Source organism: Diadema setosum, chromosome 1 (assembly GCF_964275005.1).
Source record: "Diadema setosum chromosome 1, eeDiaSeto1, whole genome shotgun sequence".
Lineage (NCBI taxonomy): Eukaryota > Metazoa > Echinodermata > Echinoidea > Diadematoida > Diadematidae > Diadema > Diadema setosum.
In genome coordinates, this window is record NC_092685.1 from 8,111,466 (window position 1) to 8,136,247 (window position 24,782).

Consider the following 24,782-nt stretch of genomic DNA (forward strand, 5'->3'; position numbering starts at 1 on the left):
TGAACTGTTGGTTGCTGTTATTCAATCTTTGGAATTCACTATTGGGTATAAGGTCATTTCAATTCTCACTGTACTTCAGACATAAACAAAAGAGGGCAAAAGAGCAATACTAATCTTGAAACTAGCTGCCAGTCAAAGCAAGAATATCCTTCAAGCTTCTCCTACTGGTCTACAAAGTAGTCAACAAAAGAGCTCCAGAGTACATTGGAGAGTGTCTGGTACGACACTCTCACTCTAGGCGCACTCGTCTTTCATCATCTGTTACCTTTACTCAGCCACACACGAAAAAACTAGCCGGAGATGCAGCTTTCTCTTCTGCTCCTAGGCTGTGGAATAAGCTCCCTCCTCTTCTCAAATCTTCACCCACACTTGATCATTTCAAACAAAACTTGAAGACTTATTTATTTTGATGTCCCTGTATGTGCACTGGACTTATACTGTCACTGCCTGGTATTTTGTATATATTTTATCTCCTATGGCGACCAGGGATGACATGTCATAGCGCTTTGCATCCAGTGGAAAAGGGGCTCTATAAATGTCTATTATTATTATTATTATTTAATATCTGAGAAGTGAAGACAATTTGAAACTTGTTGTAGCTGTGTCTGACAGCTAAGGAAGAGTGATGTGGCACCTGTCTCTCGGTCAATCTACGTGTAGGGTTACATGTACATAGTGGTAGTTGGGCAGCCTAAGGAGGATGTAACATACCAATTAGTAAAAACAGTTGATTTTCTCAACAATTTCAAAGGTGTTCACAGAAGTAAGCCACATCCCTTAAGTCAAAGGATGATACAGAGATTATTCAAACTTTGAGACATTGTTTGTACCAATAGGTTCAAGGTGTCTTTCCAGATGCAAAGAATTAATACAGGTACAAGTTTGATGTGGTAAGTTTTTACAGTTGCTATACAAACAATATTGAAACATTATTATCACCACTTGAGGTCATTTTAATATGTACAATTGTAATTGCCTCAACTTGTAATTATTTCACTGCTTTCTTGTAGTATGATTCAGTTTCAAGGCTTCTTATACCTGTGAAGCTATATTTCAGTATTCAAGGAGGAAACTGGATAATTTTTCCCTTGAAGTTTCTTGCATTGTGAGTTCGAAGTATGCTGTTTTAATCGCAGAATTTAATGTTCATTTGGCAATAAACTTTGTATGATACCTAAAGAGTAACTCCTTGTAATCGAAATGGTGTAACTTTGAAATGAAAAGAGTTCGAGCAAAAGATTGAAGCAGAGGAGTTTGTTTTCATTGTGACATTATTGTGCACCATTTTGATGGAGTACCCTCTTTTGTTGTGTATATTTACCTTAAGTATCATACAGTTTAATTGCCATCAGTTATGCAGTGAGAAATGCTATGTCCTTTTGATGTACTGTTCAATGTTTTTGTGAATTGAAAGAATATCTAAAATCATGAGAAGCAGACAGCAGCATCTTTGTGAACTGCCGACCGTTGGTCACCTCTTACATATTTTTTCCAAGCTATAAATTGCGGTTTTATGGCCTTAGGGCTTGATGTGAAAGTTTTGATACATCAGGATACAGCCTCTTCCTGACAACAATAATACAGATATGTAGTGGCTATTTTTAAAGTGCAGTAAAGCACACAGGTCCACCTTTCGGTGCTCATGGCAGTTCAAGAAAAATGCATGTAAAAAAAAAAAGCATGAGAACAAAAGGAAGAAAATAAAGAAACTAACAAGCAAATACATACCCAATAATGAAGCAACTTTCCTGAACGTTGTAGATTGCAGTTATGTAATGTAAGGGGAACGAATACATTTTCAATTTGGATTTGAATGTTTCTGTTGAAGACAGTCGACATAATTGAATAGGTTTTGGTAACTGAGAAAGCATGAAACCCCATCCACACTTTCTTCTGCATATTTGAAGTAACAGTACCTCTGATGATGAATATGGACTTCGTGTTTGGTTGTATTTGGAAATACATACCGGGAGAGTTACGCAGGTATGTGGGGGATATAGAATGAGCTTAATGAATGATAACAATATGAACACATCCCTTTTTTTTCAACTAGCAGCCAATGTAAAGAGTGGAGAATTGGTGACATATGGAATCAGTCTTTTTCATGACCACTTTCTGTTCCACTGGGCTGTAAATCCTGTCATGTTAGGAATGCCTTTATCTTATATTTTATGGATTTTGCCAGAAATGTGAGAAAAATTATTTTGCATTAACTGGCAATAAGTGTTACTATTTCTGTCTAACATTCAGTCATGTTTTTTTGTTGTTGTTTAAATCTCAGGAAACCATATTCATTTTCATCCATATTGACTTCTAATTGGGCTTTTGATTGACAGACGTGCATATTTTTATTGTGGCCAAAAGCCAAGTACAGTACATGTATGTATCAAAGAGATTTTTCTCCTCTCCACCACTAGAGGGCGAACTATACAATGGTGTCCGAGATTTCATGGGGGCTGCTATTACCCACTTAGTAATGGCAGACTTTTTGAGTAGTGAAATAACATTTTTACAGCACATATTTGAACTTTTGAACTTTTATGCAGGTACGCATTTTTAGATTTGGCTGCTCCTCGTTTGCTCGTTTGCTAGCATGTTAGCATGAGGGTGAGCATACCGCCTCATCGTCTTCTTGTGCTCCCTGTGCGCTCACAAAACAATAGTACAGGGTGTATGCATGCTCCGCATTCTAGTACTTACTGGGGAAAAGCTCTTTGGTATTTATCAGCTATTGAAACATTACAGTGTCTGTAGGAGCTTACAGAGCAAGGGAAATAACACTTTGACACAATGTCTGACTTTAATGCAGAATACATTTCTTCTTGCAGACACAGCTAATGGATGTTATTTCACGGAAAGTGTGTACAAAGAGTCAGAAAAATGTAGTGAAAATGACACATGTGGGCAAATTGTTAAATCTTTGTTGTACGTAATAAACTTGCATCACCAGAATGAGAAAAAAAAATGAGTAAATAAAATAAAAACTAAAATAAAAAGAGATGAAAGGAAGCCTCCTGCTCCATAAGTCTGGATTGCATTGTATTTTTACCCATATCTTGAGCCTGTGTGTACATCCTGGTAGCAAGGAATGAGCTTTCCATGAAGCACTGCATTGCATTGCCAACAGCCATGAAGCCAACCATGGCAATCCAGAACCTGAGCACCTTGGTAAATGCATGTGCCATCTTTGAAGACTGTTCAGAGAGGGAGAGAGAAGAGAAGAGGAGAGAAAGAGAGAGATTATGTTAAATCACTATATGTTGAATTATTACACCGATAAACATGGCTAACACAAGGCTGGAACAATATGTAAGCTCCATTCTTCTGTATTAAAATACAGTAATGTATGAAAATAAACACCGCTCTCCGGATCTTTTTTTTTTCTTTTAATAGCAATGATAACCTTGTGAATTATCAATTTCAGGTTCTATGTGATCAAATTCCAATGCACAATGCCTGTAAGTAAATTATGCAAACAATGTTTTATCTGTCTATTATGTCTGCATAATATGTCTCTTAACATGATGTAATCTCATCTCACGAGTCATAAGCTCAGCTTTTGTCAAAATGGACGGATACATGTAGGTTAGCTCTTGAATTGTCTAAAGAAAGGACTATTCATAAGTCTTACACATGCAGTTTAATTGATACTCCATCAAACTTTACAAACAATTGACATTGATCTGTAGAAGTAGACAAAAGTCATCACAGGTTTACACTTTCAAAAATTAAGGTATACAGTATGCGTCCTTTATGCAGAAATCTGAGTGAATCAGCACTAAGGTACTTTCATATCCATGTCAACATCTCAAATTCCACTGAAAGAAATTCCATCAAAATCACCGCAAATATTTTATAGATTTCCAATTACACATGTAAATATGAACCAAACTGAATATTGGAGTGTGTTCATGTCAATGTTGACTTTCATGTTGTTGCTCAACACACTTTGTGAGCCTCACAGTACACAGCAGCTGCCTGCACAATCTGAAATTAAAGTTAGTCTACGATCATGCGACCTACATTGTATCTTCACGACTCCATGGGAGCTAAAAATCAATGTACTAACAAATATGATTATGGCAAACTGAATGGAGTTGGTTGAGAAATATAGTTCATAGACTGCACACAAGAACACACACAGACACAGAAAGACAGACACATTCTTTTCTCTGACTTCTTTCAGCTTGCGTAATCATTATACATTAATTTTAGCTCCTGGTTACTTGAAAGATTCATCACATAATATTAGATGGGTAAATTCACTTCAAATAGTGCAGATAGCATTAGGACACCATGATAGCAAATATAAAATTGAAGAGGCTCACGAAAGATCATTGAGTCATTTTGAGCAATGACATCATCATCATTACATTCACATCATCATAGCATAATTGTCAGAAGTACAGTGTAGTAGGTGGTCCTGTCGAGACTTCCAGTAGTTGCTTCATGTAGTAGTAGTACATGGTCCTACCAAAACTTAGTGTACATGCGTGCCTGGTGAACAGACAAGTACAGTCTCATTATTAACAGGGAAGAGAGTCGTGTTAGGAGAACCAGAAAGTTAACATCAATATCAACACTTCCTAATCACTGGTTTGGTTCAAATTTGATCGAGAAATTGGATTATACACACGACATAAGCCAAGTTACATCTAACCCCGGGGCTCTCCTTCACACAGTTATAGTTCCCATTTGGGCTGGTCGTACTTTATAATACATCCCAGTATTTCAATGATTTTGGTGCAATTTATTTGATTTTGTGGAATTTCAGCTATCTATATCTACATTAATTGTATTACCCCTAACCTCTCAGCAGCGACCCCAATACATACCCTGCTGTACAGCGCCCCGCCACGCCGGGGTTATATTACCCCAAGCTCCAGTTAAAAATCCATCAGTAGTATTTTGGAGGGGAAGCTCCCATTAAATGTAAACAAGGTTCAATTCAAGCTACCAAGTATAGAAAAAGAAAGCAAGTAGACTCTCCTAGTCTCTGTCTAGACTATAATTTACATCATTTATCAAATGCGTTTAAATTTAGTATAGCGCTTATGCATCTAACTTAATTGGTGCCACTCTTCTTCTGTATCAAATGTCAGGTTTTCTGCAATCAAGGGTATAATTGTAAAGGAATTAGCTCCAGTTTTTGTTCACCTAGTAGCAGTACACGTGATGTTTTCTGACGTGACATATTCGTCTTTCGGTGTTTGTATGCACGGATTTTAAATGCCAACATAATTTTCGGTAGGTGGGACAGCTGACAATGACAGAGCACCACTTTTGAACGAACGTTTTGGGGTTCTTTCGTTTTGTATGAGGCCGTTTTTTACACAGCTCAACACAACTTACTTGTGAAGAAAAGAACAATTTGTAATAGTATCCAACAGGGAGAGGGTTCGTCTCGTTAGCTGAGCTGAGCTTGCTCCTCCTTGATCCAGCCCGTTTGGTAAAGCCAGCGCTAGTCGACAAGCACGCGCTACTATACTGAGCTGAGCTGAGCTGAGTAGCATGAGCAAGCAGCATGCAGGGTACTCGTGGCGCCGTAGCCCCCGGGTACGTCGCTGGCCACCGCGGCGGCGGTGTAGGTGGGTGGGTACCGGGTGGCGATTTTTTTTTCCGTAACCCTAACGCGTCGAAATTGCCAATTGTGTCACTTGAGCAAAGACTATCGGTGTACTTGGCTGGTTTTGTACGCATGCGCTTGGACTTCTCACTGTACAGTATGTACACATATACCAGTGGCATGGTCGTCTGCTAACACAGAATCAGATTCGAATGTGAATGGCACACCCTTCAAACATAACAACGGGTTTGTGTGTATGTGTGTGTGTGTGTGTGTGTGTGTGTGCGTGTGTGTGTATGTGTGTGTGCGTATGTGTGTGTGTGTGTGTGTGTGTGTTTAAAAAAGAAGGTGATTCAGCAGCACAAGTGTGTGCGTAAGGCAGATATGGATTGGCTTGAAGTTACTAAGTAATCAGAAAGCCTTTTCTGAGATATTCATGCAGAATTCTATGTCAAGTAATACGCTACGCATGGTATAATGTGTATATATAGGCCTATATTGTACTGTGTGTAAGAAAAATATGATTTAGAAGCACAAGAGATAAGAATTCAGCTGCTTATTTTTGTTCAAATTAATTTCATTGTAAACATGGGCCTGAAATATCGATGAAATTCTAATGAAGAATATCATTTCTGTATTATTCTGTTCGCACTGCAAGTATACACTCAACAGTAACACGTTCTCATTAATCGAAGTTCCAGAGGAAAATGAGAAGTGAGGACACAAGTCGTACATGGTAAGTTGGAGCTTTATTCGAAGACGTTTCACATGAGCAAACCATTCAGCAAGTATATCATTTTACAAAACTCAGCACTCAGTATATCGTGTACAACATAAGCAGGGAGGTGACTCACCTTGCTGGTATTAATTCTCTCACCTCCCTGGTACACGGGAGGGTGCCTTTTTCAATCAAAGTTACAAATCACTGGTCACTTTGACTGACAGCGATCACTTGTGTTCAGATTATTTATGGGCTGCCTTACGCGGCAGCGGAGTGAGCGTCAGGTGGTGTCCGTTGACAAGCCACGAATGATTTTTTTTTTTTTTTGGGGGGGGGGGGGTAGGATAATAGTGCTGCTTGATATAATGATGTGTACATAGGCCGTGAGGTAAAAGAAATTTCATTTCAATTCAATTCAATTCGATTTTATTGTCCGTTTCTGGAAATTTGTTTTGTTAGCATGCACACAAGTTACATCGATACATACAATATATACAGAGCACACGTTTAACATGGATACATAAACATGATAAAAACACAAGAGATATACAGCAATACTATGTCAATGTCATTGTCAGAAATATATGACATTAAAGAAAAATTAATCTGTATAAATCAACGTTGTGTTGGGTGTGGTGTGCATTAACATACACAAGTGTGTAAATATGTATCAGATTTATAATAACTATATAAAACTTTTAAACATACATCTTTACGTCTAAATAAGTGATTGTATATATCTCGAAGGCTATTTACGTGCGTGTGTGTGCGTGTATATGTGTATACGTGTGTGAACGTACAAAAATGTAAGTCTATGTTTTTTGACAAAACCGTATAAATTACATCCATACGATTGTTCTTTTTTTTTTTTACAACAGCTGAGATAATAGTAATTTGCTAGTCAACTGTTAGGATGGCGTTAACAGCTATCTGTGAAGGGTTAGTGTATAGGATCGCATTTGTATAACATAAAAAATCTACGGTTTAAAGATGTTAAAAGCAATGACAGTATTCAATGAAACATTGTGTCAACATCCATGTGACGTTTACATGAATGGTTAGTCCAGCGTGGCACGACATAACTACGTGCATGTATAAGGTTGAGCCAACATTGGTTCGAAACCAAGATGTTGACTCCACTAGGAATTAATCACCTACACAGTGTTCACAAATTCATTCTGCCCCCCCCCCCCCCCGCAGAAAAGTGGTGTTTTGATGTGCTCGTCACTTAATTTATGAAGAGTATTTTGATAATTTTCTCCTTCGTAGGCATTTGTAAAGATATTGAGAAATTTATTTGAAATGTATTTTCCATGATGTTTTGATGAAGTAATAGAACTGATGTCACAGAGGTTATTTATAAAATATTTGGAGTGATTACTAAAGAGGATGAATTTAATACAAACATGTATTTTAAAGGTCCTGTTTACCGTTGAGAACAGTGATTTAAAAAGTAATGTTCAAGATAACACTTTTGATGCATGTGTAGGTCATTCCACATCCCACCATATAAAACGTTTTCAATAAAGCATGAAATATAAGGAGAGATCACTATTTTTCTTACTAAACCATAACTGTAGACGGTTTAATCTGGAAACATTTTTATTATAACTATTGTACACATTTTGTATATCTAAAAATACATAACATCGATGATAATGGTTCAAATATTTACATTGGTTGTTTCTATCCCTAACGCACATTTAAGAACTACTTTGAAGCACCAATGCTGGGTTTTTGTTTCATATGCAAAAGGTAAATGATGCCTTTACGTTAGAGTATGACATTTTGCATACATGTACTTTCTTTTCTATTCTCTTGTATAGGAAGTCGCTGGAAACGTCATAGATTGCCTGATTTTCTTGATCGATTATACTTTGTTGAAAATTAGAATGATACCTTTCTTAAGAAAGTTTTCCTCAATCTTTAACCAATAATATTTTCTTATTTGCCACTTGAGGGTTTTTTTTTTTTTTTTAAAGAAGTTATCTTTAGTTTGGACTTCCCCTTACTTTAGGTTTCAAATACAGACCTGTAAATTCATCTATTTCAACGTTTGACGTTGTATCTCAGATCAGCAAAAGTTGTCGATTTCTACAGCCTGGATGCATTAGGATGCGTGCAGAAAATGCACAGAAATTGGTTAGGAAAAACATATATCACTAATACTAAAGTAGTCATATGAACGGTTGAATTGGCAGAAAGGGATGGAACAAACTTTATGAACATCCCAGCTAGCAGACGGAGGTCAAAAAGACGTCTCAATTTGGTCGCAACTACATGGTCAAAGTTGTCGCAAGTCTGAAAATGACCAGAAAATGACGTGATTTCACCGTCTCTTTGAAACGAATTTATCACGTCATGTTATGGACCTCTTGCTGTGTTATGTCAGTTTTGCGACGTATTTATTACCTAATATTGGTGACATATTGATGACGTAAAATTAACGTCAATTTTGCGACGTAATTTTTACGTCATAAACACGTATTAATGACGCAATCTACGTTGGTTTGCAACGTATTCATAGCGTTATTTAAATGACGTCTTAATACCATAATATATACTTTGTTTTACAACGCATTTATGACGTCATATCAGTGACGTATTAACGTGAAATTTTCTTCAGTTTTGCGACGTATTTATGACGTCATATTAGCGACGAACTAAAGACGTAAAATTCAAGTCAATTTTGTGACGTATTATTCATGTCGTATTTACGACGCATAAGTGAAGTAAAATTTACGTTGCTTTGCAATGCATTTCTCACGTCATATTAATGACGTATTATAACGTGAAATTTAGGCTACATTGTTTTGGGACGTATTTATGACGTTATATTAGCGACATGTAAACGTTATGTTCCCGTCAGTTTTGCAACGTCTTTGTGACGTCATATAATTAGGCCTACGAATTATAGTTTTATAGTTATATCAGTTTTTGGCAGCGTGTTTATTACCGCATATTAATGACGTATCATGACGTTAAATTTACGTTGATTTTGGATGTATTTATGACGTTATATTAACGACATGTAAACGTTATGTTCCCGTCAGTTTTGCAACGTCTTTATGACGTCATATAATTAGGCCTACAAATTATAGTTTTGTAGAGTTATATCAGCTTGTTTTGCAACGTATTTATCACGTCATATTAATGACGTATTATAGCGTGAAATTTAGGCTACATTGTTTTGGGACGTATTTATGACGTTATATTAGTGACATATGAACGTTATGTTCACGTCAGTTTTGCGACGTCCTTGTGACGTCATATAATTAGGCCTACGAATATAGAGTGTTATAGTTATATCAGTTTGCTTTGCAACGTGTTTAACGTTCAATTTACGTTGTTTTGCGACGTATCTATAACGTTGCATTAGCGACGTATTAACATTATGTCCACGTCAATTTTGCGACGTCTTTATGACGTCATTTCATTAGGCCTACGAATAGTTTTATAGAGTTATATTAGTTTGCTTTGCAACGTGTTCATCACGTCATATTAATGACGCATTATAACGTTAAATTTACGTTGTTTTGCGACGTATTATGACGTTATATTAACGACATATGAACGTTATGTTCACGTCAGTTTTGCGACGTCTTCATGACGTCATATAATTAAGCCTACGAATTATGGTTTTGTAGAGTTATATCAGTTTGTTTTGCAACGTATTTATCACGTCATATCAATGACGTATTATGACGTTAAATTTACGTTGTTTTGCGACATATTAACCAAGTTTTTCGACGTCTTTATAACGTCATATTATAATAAATCCTACTAATTATAGAGTTTTATAGAGTTATATCAGTTTGCTTTGTGACATACTGTCGTCAGAATGACATTATCACGTCATTACTGTCGTCAGAAAGACGTCGAAACTGTCAACAATAAGACGAATTTTTGTTCAAATGGAAGATATAAAAATGACGTCATTATTTAGACTTCAGAAAGGCGCAATAATTGTCGTTTGTTTAACGTTTATAAGCCAAGAAAGCAGACATCATTTAGGCGTCTTAAACTGACGCCAGAAAGTCGTATTTCTGCTCAAATGGATGACGTCTAAAAGACGACATATTTGTGACGTCTTTCTGACGTCTGGGTTGTTATACAAAGACGTCATAAAGACGTGTAAATTACTAATTTAAAGACGAGACTGACGTCAAAAAAATCTTTTAGACGAAAATAAACAAAGATACTGGACGTCATATTAACGTTTCAAACTGACGTCAATATGTCGTATTTTTGCTCAAATGGAAGTTGTCCAAAAGACGTCATTGGTGGTTATATAAAAGTCTTCTCAATGACGTATAAATAATTCTAAAGACAAGATGTACGTCAGAACGTCATGAGCACGTCGTTTACACGTCAATTCATGACTTTTTAACGTATATTGGAAAAGAAAACAAGGAATACATCTGAAAGACGCCTTTTCTTCAAGAACAAGGGAAATGGACGTGATTTTGACGTCATTTTGAAGTCGTGGCCAGTTGGTTTATCAGTATTTCAGTTTAAGATCTAATAAAGCGCTTGTGAGCACCTCAAGGTACAAATCATGATAAAAATCTAACCTACCCTACTCCTGCAAATGTCCTAAGCCTTATATCTACGTCTACCACCTATTCATATATAGTTGCTAGCATTGTTGTATCACGTTTAAGGGGAAAAATTTGTACTGCTTTATGACATGGTTGCTAAACTAGGTCACAGCAGCTCAATCTTGAAATATATAAATATGTGTTCATAAAACACGCTGAAGTTTGAATAACAAACATTTTTTTAACAATAGAGTGCACAATTTCTGACACTTTTATGATTATAACCAGAATGTTTACTTTTTCAGACGTGAACAACGACCAGCTGTGACCTCGCTTTCATTTTCTTTCAGAATAACTCTTGATTACGATTTTTACGTTAGCATACACGAAACTTTGCAAGTAACGATATACTGCACACCTACCACACCCACACAAACACATAAACACACAAACACACAACACACATTGCACGCACTCGCACATACACACAAAGACACATACACAAAGTGCATGGAAGGTTTTCAGGCGCCCGCCGTCGAGTTTTCGGTGCAAAGAAAAGAAAGAAAAAAAAAAAAAACACACACACACACACACATTGCAACATTGCTGATAGATTCCGTACTTTTGTCCAGGCTTGGTATGGAGCTATATAGGACACCATTATGATGGCTAACATCGTTTAAACGTATATCAGTTTCCTATAAATGCATATTATAAAAATGCGTAAGTAGCATCTGTGACTCTGCACAGATGCTTGATGTTCCAACTTAATGAAAAGACCTTAAATTTGGCTAATATCGGGTAGATTAATTTTCTTTTGGTTATCCTTCACCATTAGAATAAATGAAATTAATTTGTGCCAAATAACAACACATTATATAACGATCGTTTCAAATCGCTTCCACAAATGTGTATTACTCATAAACTCATGAACCCACCTGGAAATCTGATACCAGTTTATGCCAGGTGATTGTATCTATATCTAATATATCGATCATGAAGTTTCATAAAAAATTACGAGTATAACAAGAACTCGAGTTTTGGAGCGCGCTCGGTAACCAGCTAACACGTGTGAATGCGGCTAGTGTTCTTATAAACAAACAAACAAACAAATCAGTGTTTTAATATTCAATCATTTATCTTCATCATTTCATTGAATCGACTTACAATAAGGATGCTAGGCCATGTGGGCATTGAAGGGAGGGATCGAGTAGGAATATATTGATAATCGCGATGCTTATTTAGACTGATGAAAATGATGAAGCTGAAAATATCTAAGAGATTTCGTGAAGTTGTTGATGGATTGTATGGTGACATGAAAAAAAAAAGTATTGATAAGTGCAATATGGTGGAGGAAGATTGCTTGTGGTAATTTGTATACGATGGTAATACGAGTAGCAATTATGGTGATGATGATGATGATAAGATGATATCCAGTTGTGAAATGATAGTAATGGTGTTTATGGTCGATCCCACAGAACTCTTTTCTGTGATCGATCCCTCAGTTTTATAATCTAATTGAAGCAATAACGGTAGTGATGATTGCTTGATATTAAAGGAAACCAAAACCCAAAAGAGCAATATGGATTGAGTGAACGCAGCAACATTAGTGAAAGTTTGAGGAAAATCCGACAATCGATGCAAAAATTATTCATTTTTATAGCTTTGGTGTTGTAATCACTGGATAAGGAGACTACTAGAGTCCATGACGTCATGTGTGGACAACAATGTAAAGAAAACATGAAGAGAATTCGACAAAGAAATCATTTTTCATGAAAATTACACATTCCATCAACTTAATTGATACTGACATAAGTTATGTTAAAGGCAGTAATCATTCCCCCTACTTTCTGAAAGTGGTTTTTATAGTATCCCCTTATCCAGTTGTACCAACATCAAAACGTTAAAAATGCATAACTTTTGCATCTTTTACAATTGTGCGATTTTCCTTTAACTGTCACTGATGTGTTTTACTAATGTTGCTGCTGTCACTCAATCCACATTTGGGTTTGGGTTTCCTTCACTGATGGTCGTTTTGGTAGAGGTAACGAGGCACTTGATGAGGAGATCTATTGGGTTGGCAATGATAGAGTGAACATAAAAAAATATAGACCTATCATCTATATTGATAGATCAATTCAAACCGTACGTGATATTAGAATGAAAATGAGTTGCTGTTTGCTTTATAAATCCTGTTTCAAAATGCCTTTATAAAGCTGATTGAATTAATATATTAATATAGAGATATCGAAATCGATGATTACTCTCCCCCAGCTTCTCTTCCCTCCCCATCTTCATCTTGGATGTTAGTGCATGAGAATTTAATCATATAATCTTGATCTACATGAACCTGAACTAAAAAGGAGCCTACTACGCCTTTCTGAATCATTTTTTTTTTAAAGCACAATCATCGTGAGGTTGGAGAAGTATAAACCCAAATTAACCAAGTAGTGTATTCATGTTACCCAATTAGACCTAATGCCCACTTCGAATCTGATTCTGCGTGGCTTAATAAACATGATCAATGTTAACAATAGCAATTGCTGCAGTTGTACGCCTATATAGGCCTATATCATAATTCATTCCAAGCTTAGATTTCCAATTTACTTTTGCAAGATATTGATGAAAACTTCGAGTTTGCATCTTAACAACAATTTGTACTCCATGACTGAATTTCTCTTTTCTAATGTTTTCATCGAGACGCTCAGCGCTTAGAAACATTGTAATAAGCGCTTTATAAATGATATTTATTATTATCATTAACAACGCAAGTCTTGCGAGACAAAAAAAGTGTCAGCAGACGGCGAACAAAACCACAGGAATACCAGTAGTGTAAGCAGACGGCAAAGCAGAACGCGATGCCGATGGCGAAGTGGAAACACACACACACACACACACACACACACACACACGCACACACACACACACACACACGCACACACACAAAGCCGTTGTTATGACAGTTCACAAGGCTGCGTGCCATTCTCACATTCTAATCTGATTCTGTGGTTAGCAGACGACCATGGTACTGTATACAAGAAAGCAACACAAGTATCGCAACCAACTAGTACACTGATAGTCTTTGCTCAAGTGCCACAATTGGCAATTTCGACGCGTTAGGGTTACGGAAAAAAAAATCGCTACCGGGTGGCGGGTGCGTCGTCCGCTGGTGTAAAAAAATTGCATGAATGGTATCTGAGAGCGGACTCATGAGGGCGCATATCGCAGACGAGCAGAGCGGGTCTCTATCATCAAATCACAGAACTCTTATCTGTGGTCTAAACCCAACTCGAACATGTGCATGCAACATTGAAAGAGAGAATTCGCCTGCCCCAAATGTAAACAGAATACATGTATATATTTCAGAAAAAATCGACCATAAATGGATAGTAATAGTAACAATAACAGTGATTTCAATGATGATGATGATGATGATGATGATAATAATAATGATAATAATAATAATAATAATAATAATAATAATAATAATAATGATAATAATAATAATAATAATAATAATAATAATAATAATAATAATAATAATAGAATAACTAAAACCTAACAAATCACTGATAGTTTGGGGAAGTGTTATCAAAAATAAAATTTACCGCAGTTATCGCAGTCATGCTAACATGTTGTTATGCTACACTTTGAAACAGCTGCAGTCGTGCATGGTATCTGTTTTTGTGAAAGAGAGATATGTAACATATGAAATAATTGTAATCTTTTATATGTAACTTGTGTCAATATAACCTATGTTAGATAATTTGTATGTTATGTTTTCATCAATATGTAATTATAGAAAGGCAAAAATAAAGCTACCTCTACAGATGTTCTGAACTTATATTCAAGCATTAGATCAAGCCATTATACCGTATGTCCCCCTCCCCCCCCCCCCCCCCAAAAAAAAAAAAAAAATATATATATATATATATATATATATATATATATATAATTGTAATTATATATATATATATATATATATATATATATATATATATATATATATATATATATAACGGAACCCTCCATAATTATAACTTTAACAATAGTACAAGACAATTTCAGGGTATGAAACTATAACTTATTACTGACATTTTACCACAAAAAAAAAAACATCCGATTTGCTTCAGTGGTCAAAGAAAAATGAGGAGTTTTGTAGAGCATATCAGGAATCCCTTCCCTCCAAGTTCTGTCCATTGTGTTCACACATTATTCAGTTCCAAGAGCATCCATGTGCTGAACTTGGAAGAATCAGACCCATGACATAATTTACAACGATCCGCATTTCTCTGTGACCACCCTAGTAACCATTAAAATGAATGGGGATTTCTGCAAAATGTAGCTAAAATGTTATAGTTTATGACCTCGAAGTAGCATTTAAAAAGTTTAATCATGATATTGGAAGTTATCAGCGCGAAAATTCGATTGTAGTTTTGTTGGGGACATTATACTGTAGGCCTACATGTAATATGAAATGGTCAGGCTTGTTATGATTTTACTATATAGTGAGACCCTAATATATTTCATGGTCGCACCACATTCCTGACACGTTAATTATTTATTTTTTATTTATTTATTTATTTATATTTATTTATTTATTTATTCTTTCATTCATTCATTCATTCATTCATTCATTCATTCATTCATTCATTCATTCATTTATTCATTCATTCATTCATTTTTAGGAGGATTCTGTACGGTATGCAGGACCCATGTTCGAGATTTAGTGGCAAGTGATTCTTGCACACTGGTGTTTCACCGTCAACTTTATATATTTTACAAGGGCCTGTACTTCCTCCACCATCACGACGACCACATAAAGCATAACAATGACGTATTTCGATGAGATGTAGGAGGTAGCCATCATCAGCAAAGGCTATGGCTGGGTTGGGTTGGGCTGGGTTTGACTGGAAAATCGCATTAGTGAATAAGCTGCCTATAACACAGTCGTCTCAAGAAGAGCAAGCATAGTAATGTAGAGAAAGACGGGAAGCGAAAGAAAAAAGATAGAAAGAGGTTAATGTGGGGTGCAGGTGCGGGGAGTCTATATAGCTCTAATCATTTTGTGTATCAGTTGGAGCGAATTTTGTCTGGATAATCTAGTTAATATAGGATTCAGGGGCGGCGCAGCCGTGGGGGCCGTGGGGGCTCGGGCCCCCACACTTTTTGTGCACCATACAAAGGAATACATAAGGTGTCATCACTTAGGGCCCCCACACTTTTTTCAACCCGGAAGTACGTAAGAGGCACTACAATGGGAGGGGAGAGAATGAGCTGAGGACCTTTTTTTTTTACTTGTCAGCTGAAGAAACCCGGAAGTGGACGGGTAGAGATGAGCTGAGGACCTTTTTTTTTTTTTTTTGCTTGTTAGCTCATGAAACCCGGAAGTGGGCCCCCACACTTTTGAAAACAGTGCGCCGGCCCTGGGATTGTCACGTTTGTGTGTGTGTTTTTTTTTTGTGTGTGTGTGTGTGTAAGCCTATACGACATTGTATTTGTGATGAGAGGTTGGGATAAAAAATGGAAATAGTGGAAAATTTATACTCCTCGTCCCGGACCGCATATCGGGGTACAGTCTGGGAGGAGTACATAATACCTTCAGATGTAAAATCATTTGATTTATACCTTTTAGTTTGATTTGAAATAATATACTCATCAATCATGAAAAACGGAACATCATGGTATAGGGATATAAATAAGGGAACGGGCAAGCGGGGGACTCGAGGGTGTGGGCGGGGATTGAATCGCACCGGGCGCGCGCCCCTCTTTAATTTTTGTTAAAACAAAAGAAATAAAAAGAAACAAAAAAATGGGGGCGCCCCCCCCCCCCCTTAATTTTGTAAAGGAGCCTCCCGTTATCGGAATTTCTGGATCAGACCCTGCACCTCGACCTACACCAGCTGGCACGCCAGGGAGCTTGTGCATTTTTATATACACTAAAATTGAAATTCAACGAACCTTTGGATGTACAACTACCAACCCCGATATGCCGTCATAATAGCCCAGGTTACGACGTTGGTTGTCATACCTAGTTACAGCGCCATATCGTGTCCGTATATAGCCGCACAAGCACTATTAGTACGACCATATACGATCGACTGACATACTTTTGATCTGAAATAAACAAGCTTGTTTATTCTGAGGATATTGTGATTTATTTCGGATCCAAAGTCTGCCGCGGCGGCTCTGAGATGTAATGCCATCATGCGGCAGCAAAATTTTAGCAATCGGCGATTATTATGATCCCAATGCCAATTAAGCCAAGTTTTTTTTAGCTGTGTCGACGTTTCTGTTTGTTGTTGTTTTTTGCTTTTCCGCAATTACAATAACAGTGACAGTAATTGTACTTTTCATATTTTTTCGAAAAATTTTATTTCAATTTTGAATAGTAGGACCCATTTCAGAGTGAGAACTTGTCCCATGATTACTATTTCACGTCTGTCCGTGGACTGGCAATAAGACATTAGTGATGCCAACTTCGTCGAAAGTCAACAAAATCATTAACAAAACGAATTCATTTTTTTTTTATAAGTCGTTTAAAAACCGACACATTCCCTACAGTTATATTATTTTTCCACAAAGGTTGGCACTAGAAATTATTACAATAAACCAAAAGTAAATCACCGTAAGCCGTGAATACTTCTTCCCAAAAAGGATTAGAGGTCGGCCCTATGTACGAGGCTTGTTCATAGGAAATCATTGCCGAGGCTCATATCTATATCGATGGGTCTGTGGTGTAAAAACATGCTCAATAATTTTTCTGACCATTTTATCCATAGTAAATAACAATTGCCTAATCCATGGTATTTTCATGCTGTAAGCTGTGCATAAATAGTTACCATTTTCTCTCCTCCTTAACGTGCATATGTCTGAAACATTTGAATACTGTTAATTTAATCAGGTTTTCTTTCCCGTAAGCTGTGCATAAATAGTTACCATTTTCTCTCCTCCTTAACGTGCATATGTCTGAAACTTGAATACTGTTAATTTAATCCGGTTTTTTTTCCCCATATAAAACCATGAAACGTATCATTAATCTCATTCAAAAATTACCTTTTTTAGGACTTGGCAAAGACAAAAATAAATAACTTAGTTTTGATAACAACAATGGCTTGATTACTACAACTCTACCATGCACAGTTGAAGAGCGTTTACGCCAAGTGTTCATTTGTTTCCTAATCACTTCCTTTTTTTCTTTCATAATGATCATACTGAACAGTTCTCTCTAAATCAACAAAAGACTAGTGTATACCCAAATACTTAAAACCTCCTTCATTAATACAATGAAGATTCCTTTCAGGAAGCAATTTATCTTCTCTTTTCTTACATTTCCCTATCCATATAAATTTTGTTTTATTTTCATTGATTTTTAAACCAGATATATTTGCAGATCCATCAACAATATTCATTGCAATAGATAAATCCTGCTCTGTATACCATTAATGTTAACCATGTATCATCTGCATCTACAACAGTGTATCTTGATTTATGATAATACGCTTGTGTGGTGTCACCAAGTTACGGTGTCACACACCGCCCATCAGACACCCTGGCCATTTTTCCCCTCATCCCCCTCCCCTCCCCGCGGCCCCCTCGGCCTCCCCTTCCACCTCCTCTCCACCTCCCCCTTCCCCCACCCCATCTTGCCAACACGATTTATCACACACACGCTGACACACATAGCACGCCGTGCCAGTCCGAGTACACACAACCCCTCCTTTGGTATCCATGAACGCTACAGCACCCCTCGGATCGGACGTTCCTGGTATCTGACACGACTGGCCGGCTAGCTATACACCTACACAAGTCCCAACACAGATGCAGTCACAGCGTGTGTTCATATCATTTGTGTTGCGTGCCGACGCAAGGAGTGTTTTCCCTATGATGGTGATCGCGAAGACTCGAGACGGGACAGAATAACTTGCCTTGTCGGATTAATACTGTTGGATATTATCTAAGATGGTCGCTCGTAGGTCATTGAGAACATGGCTAACGTAAAGGTTGCCGTCCGTATCCGTCCTCCCAGCAAAAGGTAAGTTCAACGATGGTTAAATTTCAGTGATCAATGTCCAATCGTTGCGTACTTGCTTCCCCGTCACTGTCGGCTCGAATCTTCTCCAGCCAGCATACCTTTCCTACCAGTTCTCGGGGTACCATGCACGCACAGATACCCGGCTCAGCCGCTCAGCTCAGGACGTGAGAAGTCTGAGAAAGTTGTCTCTCTCTCTCTCTCTCTCTCTCTCTCGTTTGTCTCGGGAATACTTGTTCAAGAAGTTGTGGAGCTCAAAACTAAGAAAAATGCAAACTGCACAGTTAAGGTTTTGTTTGTCATGTTTGTATGTTTCAAAGAAAATGCTGGACTTCTCTGTTTAGCTGTTACTGTCTGTGGTGAACATGTCATTCATTTGAATTGAAAATTCAAATTGAAAATCATCCACATTTATGACCAATTTCTTAGATGGAGACGTGTATCTGCTATCACTTGTATCAGAAAAAAAAAAGTGATTAAAAAAAACGGATGTGTTTATCTCCCATATGAATTATGATGACATGACTTTACACTGGCCAATAAGCTTACCATTGCTTATGTACATGATCTTTTGAGTATGATATTACCAGTACCACTGCACTGCACTAGGTAGGAGCTACAATCAATGCATCAGATTTCTTTAATCGCTGTTTTCAGAAATAGTCATTAGAGGGTTTATATAATTGAATGCCAAACACATTGTAAATCATAGAAATTGAAGTAGCATGGTTTCAATTTTTAGTTTAAGCAAGATACAAATTACATTGTATTATGCTTCATTTTTTAGTGATCTCTGCACTGTGAATGCTTCATTGCAAAAATCTGCAGTAGAGAAAAAAAAGATAAGCTGCTTGTGTTTTCTTGAAGAAATGATTGAAACTGTAGGGAATTCCTTCAAGGACATCTTGTCAGGTTTATGCGTGATACTTGTAAATGAATCCCATTTTCTTTGCTCACTTTTCCACTAATAGATAGTGCATGTCACAATTTCAACAATGCCAGGGTGAGAGAACAGCTAGGTGTGTCAGATTACCACACCACATATCTGCTGTCCAGCCTGAGTGGGGGAGCGAATCGACCAAGTTGGGGGGGGGGGGGTGGGAGAGGTTTACTGCGAGGGAGAATGGACTGGTACTAGCCAGTTGAAACATTTGCAGATATTGTTTATGACACTCCTGTATACATGTACTTCAGTGTTTTCTGCGATGTACAATGTATCAATTGACTGACCACTCTTTAATGAGTGACATAGGGCTTGATGCTCTACATTTTATTACTGTAATCCCATAAAACTGCAATGTCGATGAAGACAAGTCTTGTTGGCAGTTGTGTGTGATAGTTGTGAAGTACAGGTATTTTTATATCTCAGAATGACAAATTCCCAATGATGTTTGTTTCTCCTTTGTAGGGAAGAAGATGCCAAAGCCACTGTTGTTGTCAATGACTTCCAAGATAACGTCCTTGGAGTGACCAATTTGAAGGTACTATCCCTGGAAAACTTGATTTATATGCCATTTTACCAATTACATTCAAAATCACGATATGTCTCTTTACATTTGTTACTATTGTTGCCATTGTAAACTGTTATTAATGTTGTCGTCAATATCATCATCACCTTTAGTCATCTTTTTGTAATAATCTAAAGAGGTCTTGAAATTTACTGAAAATGTCACATTCAACTTGTTGAATACATTTTTTTCTTCCAACCGTACATGATGTAAACAGTAATGTGGTACCATAATGAATGTGCACTTTTTATGCTAAAAGGAATCCTTGATGTCAGAACACTGAAATCATATTATCAAGTGATGGAGGACTCAGTAATTGGTACACATGTAATCAAGTGTGTATGTTGATACTTCACATGACTGTTTTACCAAAGATGATTGTGAAACCAAGAGGACTGATAGGAAATAATGCACATTCCTGTTTTGACAGTTGGCTCAAGAGACCAGACCAGTCAGTTTACAAACAGACCTCTGATTCATGAGGAAAATATTTTGATGAATTAAATATACCAGGCCAAATTCCTTCTGTAAGTGGAGCCAATCATAGAGAGTTTTGCTGCAGATTCCTGAGAGTTGAATGGAATGGGGTCTCTATTAAAAGTGTCAATTTTATTGATGATACATGCGCTGCATGATGAAAGGCACCCTATGTAGTGATAGTCTTATTTTTTTCTTCCTCATTAGATTGCAAGAGTGATATTTTATATTTGTGTTCCACATTTGACTTAATCTTGGCAAGCAATTGAGGGGTTGTAAAGACTAGAACTCCTTCTAAGACACTTTGAACATCTGTTAAATCAGATTTGCTATCAGTGATTGCATGGAGCTGTAGATTGTACCATAAATCCATGACAGAAGTTTGCAGGTATTCTAGGTTACAGTAAATATCTGAAATACAACTGACTTGTTGCTGCACAGCTGTTACCATGGAAACTGCACTTGATGTTTGATGCTGCTATCATAAATTGGTTTCTGAATCTGGACCAAAAGTAGTAAACTGTTGTATGATTTTGAACTAGATTGCATGCAATATGTGAATGGTTTGAAGTTTTGTTGCTATTTTTTTAAGGTCATTTTTTTCTCTGTGTGTGAATGCCACCTACATGTACTTGCCAGAAGCATGGCACATTTAAAGTTGGTAGGAATACTCAGTGCAAGGTTGGCTTTACAGTGACAGAATAATTTGTGCATCAAAGGTTGTTACTTGTCTTTGCAAGCTCACCCAAATCTTGATTGATATTGCTGCTTGAAGTGAAAGCATTCTCTGAATTTGCATTCTTCTGTTCTGATTGCTTGAGGCATCTTCCATTAGTCCTAAATGAATTTGATATGAAAATCTGAAAAAGTGAAACAGTATCAACATTGATACTTTGTTGGCTGTGATATTAACTTGTCATCCCTTATAACTTTATCTCTAGAGCACATTGTATGCAAAATCTCAGTATGTGTTAAAGGAGAAACTTTTGTGCAATTAGTTCTTCACACTTGACCAATTTCATTGTAGTTCACTATCTTAACTTGCTTTATGATTCCACAAATCAGAGCATGTCTGTCTGTGAAGTATTTACTTGATCTCGTCAAAATTGTTTAATTTTTGCTGTTGTACGTATGATGCAAAATTTACAGCTATAGTCTGCTATATAGTACAACAGGCATAAATCACTGGTGCTACTCCAAATCTGTATCACATCTGTCTACCTTCATGTCTGTCATTCTATCTTTGGCTGTCTTTCTTTACCTGCTTCCATTCTGTCTTCACTTGTACAGCTTGAGAACTCAGAGAGCGGTAACCATCACAAAGAGCGGATCAAGCACTTCTCATTTGATTACTGCTATTTCTCCCTCGATAAGAATGCCCCCAACTATGCCTCCCAGGAGCTGGTAAGTGCATGTGAACTCCTACCATTGCTGTGGTAATGCAAGCATCCAATGGCCATCCCAAGTAAATTACATGGAATGAAACAGGAAGTGTGCTATGCATAATGGGTCAAGTTATTGTGTCATAGAGTTCACTTCAAAAAATTAACTTCATGTATCTATAATTGTAGGTACATGTGTACTTGTGAGACTAGTGTTTCCTATTTCACTTTAGGTATTTGTTTTAGCATGCTGAAATCTCTCTTTTTTTTAATATAGCACAATAACATGGTTATCAAGGAAGATCATATTGTTGAATCCATAAAAACCACAATGTACAAAAATGTAGCTTCAGGAATCAATTTTGAAAAGAGCAGTTCTGTCATCTAATGCCATGGGATTAAACAATGTTATGAAAAAAAGGCATTGCTTTATAAGATACATACAGGGATTGTGACTGAGAAATACAATATTTATATGATGTTGTATTGTATGGGTTTAATGTCTCCTTTGAAATGTGTGTAAACATGGGTTTTATGAGCGTTGGTCCCTCTTTGCTCTTTGTTTCCCCTCCAATGGTGAAAAGCATTTTTAGCATTTTTAAGCTTTAAATCATGAATGTGATATGGTGCATACTTAATATACAGATGTTTTGATCTTATTCAAATAGAAAAAAGAATATTGTTTCAAAATATTACTATTTGTATGTGTATGTGTGTGTGTGTGTGCATTTGTGTGTGTGTTTAGTGTTTTTTTTTTTTTTTTTTTGTTGTTGTTTTGTCAATGTTGGGTGTGTGTGTTTTCTTTTCTTTCTTTTTTTTTTTTTTTTGGGGGGGGGGGGTGAAAAAAAGCTTGTCAGGCATAAAGTTAACATGAGAAAGACCCCTGAGGCTGAGTGCCACACCTATATACAATGCGTGAGACTTGGTAGCCTGTGTCACACATAAAGTAATTGACTCTTGTGAAATATGATTAAGGGAAAGAAAGTTACTTTATACAAATGCATGTTTTGTTATTGCCCGGCATGTGTGTGTGTGTGTGTGTTTGGAATTTTTGCTAAGCATAATTTTTACGTATTTTCCATTTGTAATTATTAAGTAAAATCAAATAGAGGTGGGGCACTATAGTCTTTTTTGTCCCCGCCGAACGAGTTCGAGCAGGGGACTATGAAACGGGCTCCGTACGTGTGTGTGTCCGTCCGTGCGTCCGTCCGTGCGTCCGTCCGTGCGTCCGTCCGTGCGTCCGTCCGTGTGTGCGTCCGTGTGTGATCAAAATGTTCAAAATGCTACTCCTTCGCCATTTCTAACCCGATTTTGATTCTGTTTGCTTTATATGATAGCACTACATGGGAGCTTTGAAACTTCTACACAGAATTTCAATTGTGACCTTTGACCTTGACCTTTGACCTATATTGTACATTTTGCTTCAAAATGAGCACTACTCCTTCGCCATTTCTTACCCGATTTTGATTCCGTTTGCTTTATATGATGGCACTAGGTGAGGGCTTCAAAATTTCTACACAGAATTTCGACCTGTGACTTCTTTGACCTTTGACCTTGATTTTTGACCTATATTGTACATTTTGCTTCAAAATGCTACTCCTTCGCCATTTGTAACCCGATTTCAATTCCGTTTGCTTTAAGTGATGGCACTAGGTGAGGGCTTCAAAACTTCTACACAGAACTTTGACCTTTGACTTCTTTGACCTTTGACCTTGATTTTTTACCTATATTGTACATTGCCTACAAAATGCTACTCCTTCGCCATTTCTAACCCGATTTTGATTCCGTTTGCTTTATATGATGGCACTAGGTGAGGGCTTCAAAACTTCTACACAGAATTTTGACCTTTGACTTCTTTGACCTTTGACCTTGATTTTTGACCTATATTGTACATTTTGCTACAAAATGCTACTCCTTTGCCATTTGTAACCCGATTTCAATTCCGTTTGCTTTAAGTGATGGCACTAGGTGAGGGCTTCAAAACTTCTACACAGAATTTTGACCTTTGACTTCTTTGACCTTTGACCTTGATTTTTTTTACCTATATTGTACATTGGCTACAAAATGCTACTCCTTCGCCATTTCTAACCCAATTTCGATTCCGTTTGCTTTATGTGATGGCACTAGGTGAGGGCTTCAAAACTTCTACATAGAATTTTGACCTTTGACTTCTTTGACCTTTGACCTTCATCTTTTTACCTATATTGTACATTTTGCTACTAAATGCTACTTCCGGCGGGGACATATATTACGCACCGCGTAATTTCTACTTTTCCTTGTTTTTTTTTTGGGGGGGAGGGGATTGTCTGATTTTGTTTCTTTGTATCGTTTTTAGTAACCTTTGGCTTTGGACAAGCATACCACAATTACTGGACAGCTTTTAAAGGGGAGGTAAACCCAAAGAGCAATGTGGATTGAGTGAAAGCAGCAACATTAGCAGAACACATCAGTGAAAGTTTGAGGAAAATCGGACAGTCGATGCAAAAGTTATGAATTTTTTAAGTTTTGGTGTTGGAACCGCTGGATGAGGAGACTACTAGAGGATATGACATATA

The 24,782-nt window shown here is 37.1% G+C and overlaps 2 protein-coding genes across 2 annotated transcripts in view; one reads left to right on the top strand and one right to left on the bottom strand.

The window, feature by feature from the left end:
* The window catches only part of LOC140233873 (ergosterol biosynthetic protein 28 homolog), a 65,596-nt gene extending 60,132 nt beyond the window's left edge, over positions 1-5,464 (bottom strand). The window contains exons 1-2 of the mRNA XM_072313964.1: positions 5,353-5,464; positions 3,050-3,194 (exon numbers count right to left, since the gene is read on the bottom strand). Coding sequence (XP_072170065.1) covers positions 3,050-3,185 — 136 coding nt within the window. The 5' untranslated portion in view covers positions 3,186-3,194; positions 5,353-5,464. The remainder of the gene's footprint in view (positions 1-3,049; positions 3,195-5,352) is intronic.
* A 13,352-nt stretch (positions 5,465-18,816) lies between these two features.
* Positions 18,817-24,782, top strand: part of LOC140235181 (uncharacterized) — a 104,060-nt gene continuing 98,094 nt past the window's right edge. The window contains exons 1-3 of the mRNA XM_072315220.1: positions 18,817-18,863; positions 20,269-20,341; positions 22,136-22,249. Of these exons, the coding sequence (XP_072171321.1) occupies positions 18,817-18,863; positions 20,269-20,341; positions 22,136-22,249 (234 nt within the window). The remainder of the gene's footprint in view (positions 18,864-20,268; positions 20,342-22,135; positions 22,250-24,782) is intronic.